The 5,724-nt window shown below is 38.3% G+C and overlaps 1 protein-coding gene across 1 annotated transcript; it reads left to right on the top strand.

Moving 5' to 3' along the window:
• The first annotated feature begins 215 nt into the window (after window positions 1–215).
• LOC140135553 (uncharacterized) lies at window positions 216–5,164 on the top strand. The gene is made up of 2 exons (XM_072157090.1): window positions 216–398; window positions 2,361–5,164. The coding sequence occupies exon 2, from the start codon at window positions 2,390–2,392 to the stop codon at window positions 2,852–2,854; it is 465 nt and encodes a 154-aa protein (XP_072013191.1). The 5' UTR covers window positions 216–398; window positions 2,361–2,389; the 3' UTR covers window positions 2,855–5,164.
• The last annotated feature ends 560 nt before the right edge of the window (window positions 5,165–5,724 follow it).

Raw genomic sequence — 5,724 nt, 5'->3', positions numbered from 1 at the left:
ACCTTCACCTTACACTCTTATCCTTTTCCATTCCAGGTCTTCCAGAGATACGTCTTGCAGACGGTGCTTATCCAAACCAAGGTCGTGTTGAAATTTACGTGGAAGGCGATTGGGGGACAGTATGCGATGATGAATGGGATATTGATGATGCAGATGTGGTTTGCCGTCAGCTTGGTTTCCGAGGAGCTCTCGAAGCAGTAGGCAGTAACGGGAATTTGGTGAAGGAACTGGACGTATTTTACTTGATGATGTTGATTGCAGAGGTGGCGAGGCCAGCATCTTATATTGTTTACATGAAGGTGTAGGAATTAATAACTGTGCTCATAATGAAGATGCAGGTGTTCTCTGTGAAAGTGACCAGTATCCAAATCATATCGCAACAGGGCCTGCTGACATTAGTAAGTATATTGACCATGTACTATTGAAGATGTGGAAGTACTGTCAAATTGGACTTTTTTTTTATATGATTAAATTGTTGGCACCTTACAGATTTTGAGTTGTTTCAGTTGCTTTTAATTTACTCCCTATTCCAGAAAAACACCGCACTAATATTTTGGGATTAAAAAAATATTATCCTGTTTTAGAACAATAAAATACAAAAAAAGTTAAAACTATTGGCTACTAGAGTCGGAAATAAATTAGTATTAATTGCACTGGCTATTGGCTAAAAGTCTTTAACAATATAGACCACAAACCTAGCTGGGGCTTGGTGTTTTGGAGATATGACCTTTGAATTTGACCTCAGATCTTATAAAACAAAACTGCCAACAGGTTACAATAAGAGGTTTTACTTTAAACATGTTCAGGGTCAAAGACACATTGGAGGTTTTTCCTACCCAATGACGAATATTGCAAATGTTGTGGACAACCTTGTAATGATCAATTCTGTTCTGTCCATGAATTGTTTCATGTTCATAAAGCATGTGCATGTAAAATTTGAATCTTACTTGAATATGTTCATAGAATTTCTTAACATAATTAGGCCAAAACCGATGGGTTAGGGTTAACCCCTGGACCCCCTGATTTACAATCGCTCTGGGACATGAGACAAGTCTCTTTTGGGGGGGGGGCCCTACAGTACATACAAATGTATATATGTTATTTTCATCTGCTGATTACAAATCTGAAATAAAACAGGAGGGAAATTTTAAGCAAATTAATATCAAAATCATAATGTGACACGATCAAGGGAAATGAGTCGGATGTCAATACTATTGATTTTGAGATATTGGCAAAGGAAGTGTTGAACTTCTTTTGTTTTATATTGTTTTCAGCTATTGATAAATTGATGTAATTTTGCAAAGAAAAGTTGTATGAACATGGGGTTTTCAGTTTCTGAAAGCTCTAAATGTCCTCTTTAGAAATATATGTAAAACTCATTTTCGACCGGTCGACATGTGACTCATTCCCTTGATCATGTCACATACGTTTTTTCCCAGATTCATGTATAATTAGGTTGTGGTTGTATATTTTCCAATGGTATTGAAAATAAAAATTGGTTTTGGACCTCACCATGTAACTAACAAGCTAACTAAAATACCTCCAATAATCACATGAGACCCACATTCATTAACATTGATCAGTATTGTGTACTCATCTCTTATGGGCTGTCATATTCTTTAGAGGGGTCATGAATATTCTGGGGGTCCAAATATTTGGGGGGGGGGGGTTATAATTTGTTTTGGTCTGTCTGCGCAGAAAGGGGGTCCTAAAAATTTCAACCAGAGATAGATGGAGTCATTAAAAATTTTCAACCTGCGATAGGGAAGTCATAAAAAATTGACCCCTGGTCACAGACATAATCATGACACCTTCTGAAGAAAATGACAGCCCCTTAGTCTTTCTGAAGTCATGATCTGTCTGCATGGATTATATATATTGTTGCTTGGCATATTGGTCAGTTATTTTGCATGATGCATGTAAGCTGGTTAGTTTTCGTTCAAATTTGTAGCCAAAGTCCAATGCCCTTGAATATTTTGAAATCGCAAGTCTTCACTATATCTGTATCTTGAACACCTATATTGTAGGTCTAGAATCCCATTGGCTGATCTTGTATGTAATATTTTATGTTCCACATTTATGGAAATACTATGCTGAGAATAGGTATTGACCTAGCTACTTGTTCACACATATCCATATTTTGTAGTCGGTTCTGTTTCGTTGTTTTGCATCAATATTTGGTATTGTTGTGGTACGTAGTTTCCAAGTTGTAATTTTCTCCTGCGTCATATTTTCCTACATTGTTTTAGGCATTTGTTATATGTACTACATGTAGTGCTTTTCAATTTTGAGGATATTGGTCTATTCTGACGGACTTGTCATCAGTGGTACTCATGAATTGCTTTGTGTATTTGTTTCAGATAGCGATTCAGGCCTGGGTCTCACCCTAATGGGTGTTGCTATAGTGATGGGATCCGTGATGACATTCTGTTTCTGCTGTCGTAAACTGTGCACTAACGCAAATGACTCTGAAAGAACTACCACTACTGTAGCACATCAGCCACAACCAATTAATAATCCATATACTGCTGCTTTAGATAACAGGAATCCTTATATACAGAATAGACATACGATGATGGGACCTGGACCACCACCAGGTCCTGCTGTGCCGTTATTACACAGTACTAACACTATCCCAGGTGTGATCGTTCCATCAGCTCCGCCGGACCTACCTCCAGCCTATGACACTGTCATGGAAGATCCAAACAAATTTGGGATTCCTCAAGGGCAAATTGCAGCGGAAGGCACTGACATTCCTCAAACTCCGCCTCCGGAGTACACGCCTGAAGCGGTTGTATTTCATGCGAACACAAATAGCGTAACTATGATTACAGGATCGTCAAAGGCAGTGTGATGATCGATGCTCTTATATACCAGTCAGGATTTGTTAGTGTTACTTGTATCTCTGTGAATAATTAGTATGGTTTCTTTGGTAAATTTGTAATTTCAACAAAAATGAAATGATTGATTTTATGGACATGAGGAGGTCAGATTCGGTCACATCATTTCACTTCAGTTCATCTAATTTTCATCACCGTGCAGACTTGTGGTGACAATACATGCTGCATTTTTAACTCATTTTTGCTCTAACTAGCTTACACGTTTGAATTTCACTAACTCACAGCAGTCCTTAAAGGCTTATGACTTGCAACAATAAACCTGTTTCTGGTGTTGGTCTTACTGTTTGTATTCATAATTCAAAAACAGACAATCTAGCTCCATATACTAGAAGCCTGTTGAAGAACATTCCATATAGGAGTCTTGCTCCATATCAGAATTAATGCAATTCAGTATGAGAGATATGGTAGCAAATATTTAATTTATAAATGTGGTTCATATTTATTTTTCAGATATCATTGAGGTATTGGTTTTCCTGGTATAATTGGTGTTGTGGTTATACCCATATTCATTATCGGAATGCTATGCCTAATTTGCCGTAAAATAAGCCGTAATCGTAACGCTGACTCGAACATGGCTACTACTGTGCCACCACCAGGATCTACAAATATACCCATGGGGCCTACGGCAGTGCCGCTGTTACCACATGAGCCATCAAGGAGAGTTGCACCAGAACAAGACTTGCCACCTGCATATGATGCAGTCATGGACGATCCCAGTAAATTTGCATATCCACCCGGACATATTGCGGCGGAAGGTGCCTCTAATATTCGATCACTCCGCCACCGAATATACACCTCAAGTTGAATTCAATGCAAATACTAATAGTGTTACTATGATGACAGAACCATCAACATCAGTATGATAATGGTACTAAAATGGGACAATTTAGGGTCCCAAAATGTTTTGTAACCTTTTTTATCAGTGAGAAGACTATATTGTGAAGAATATTACAAGAAGAAAGTGTGATACCCTCGGAAGGTTGGACATTACAGCCTGTGGAAGTCAACAATAAGCGCAAATAGAATCAACAGCATCAGTATGATAATGGTACCAAACTGGGACAATTTATGCCCCAATATATTTCGTAACCTATTTATCAGTGAGAAGGGTGAAGAATAATAACAAGAGGAAAGTGTGATACAGCTGAGTGTTATATCCATATATATATGCCGCAGGAGGTTGGGAGTCGACGATAAGCGCAAATATCGCAAGCATACACAAAAGAGAGCTTATTTAATTTATATGGTTTTATTTTTCAGATAACATTGAAGGTGGTGTTTTTACTGAAATTATTGGTGTTGCTACTCCTATAGTGGTTACGGTAGTTCCAGCGATAGTGATATATCTAGTATGCCGTAAAATCTGCTGTAATTGTGACACTAACACTAACTTGTCTGACTCAGACATTACCGCTGCTCTGCCGCCACCAAGACCTGCAAATGTACCCACAGGGCTTTCTGCAGTGCCGATGTTATCACATGAACCACCAAGGAGAGTTGCACCAGCACAGGACTTGCCACCATCATATGACACAGTCATGGACGATCCCAGTAAATTTGCGTATCCACCCGGACATATTGCAGCAGAAGGTGCCTGTGATATACCGCTTACTCCGCCACCTGAATATATACCTCAAACAGTTGAATTCAGTACAGATACTAATAGTGTTACTATGGCAACAGAATCATCAACATCAGTATGATAAATGTGCTATTCCATTTAAAATCAACACTCCCCTTGTGGAAGAATTTGGAAATAGTTTCCAGGGGGAGGTATGAATTTAAATTGGAATGAACACATAAGCAGCTCCATTTGAAACTCACCCTCCGCCAGTGAAAGATTCAGGTTGAATCTTTTTCAGAGGGTGTATGAAATTCAAATGAAGCTGCCTAATATGTTCATTCCATTTGAAATTCATGCATCCTCTGTGGAAGATATTTCCAAAATCTTCCACAGGGGCAGTGTGGATTTTAAATGGAATAGCCCAATGGTACCAAAATAGGACAATTTATGGTCTTAATATGTTTTTATAACCTTTAAAGTGAGAGTCCACATTGTGGAAAATAACAAGGTAGGTAGTGTAGATTTCAAATGGAGTCACCCAGTCAGGTTACCTCATTTGAGATTCACACACCCTGTGTGGAAGATCAAGGTCATATTTTCCATAGGGATGCATGGAATTAAACTGGAATAGCACATTTGCATAAGAACAAACTTTGTCTCCTCAAATTATTCCTAATTATTCTAACTAATAATGAATTACTCATACAGGGTGTATCAAAATGATTGGTACCGTCACTTTTCTGTGATTATGGGACAGGACTGCCACATCACAATGTAACATGGAATGCACCTAATTTATAGACAAATAATGTGAACGATTATAAACTGCAAATTGGGGTCATTTTACTGTGATCCGCCGCTGCATTTGGAAGTAGCAGGCTTGTCAATAAACTTGAAAACGGATGGGTACCAATCATTTTGATACAGCCTGTACTTGATGAATTGATGCTTTTTAATAGCAATTGTTTAGAGCAGTGGTGACCAGCTTTTATGGATTTGAGGACCACATTGCGAATTTCAGACAGTTTTACAGCATATCAGTGTTATTACTAACTTTCATTTTATGTATTCATGATTTTTGTAAGAAAGGAAGAAAGGGTTTTGCAGGCACCTGGAATCGCATGTGGCATGAGGGCCGCAGGTTGTCCACCGCTGGTGAGGTAAATAATGAGTTATGAAGTAACTTCTGCTGTGTTAACATTTCAAAATGGTGACAGAGTCTAAAAATATATGTAACAAGTACTAAGTTTTGTAAACAGA

Source organism: Amphiura filiformis, chromosome 16, assembly GCF_039555335.1.
Source record: "Amphiura filiformis chromosome 16, Afil_fr2py, whole genome shotgun sequence".
Classification (NCBI taxonomy): domain Eukaryota; kingdom Metazoa; phylum Echinodermata; class Ophiuroidea; order Amphilepidida; family Amphiuridae; genus Amphiura; species Amphiura filiformis.
This window is presented reverse-complemented; position numbering and strand designations above follow the sequence as displayed.

Coding starts and splice junctions, on each gene's coding strand:
- LOC140135553 (XM_072157090.1), top strand. CDS start 2,390: ATGGGTGTTGCTATAGTGATGGGATCCGTGATGACATTCTGTTTCTGC.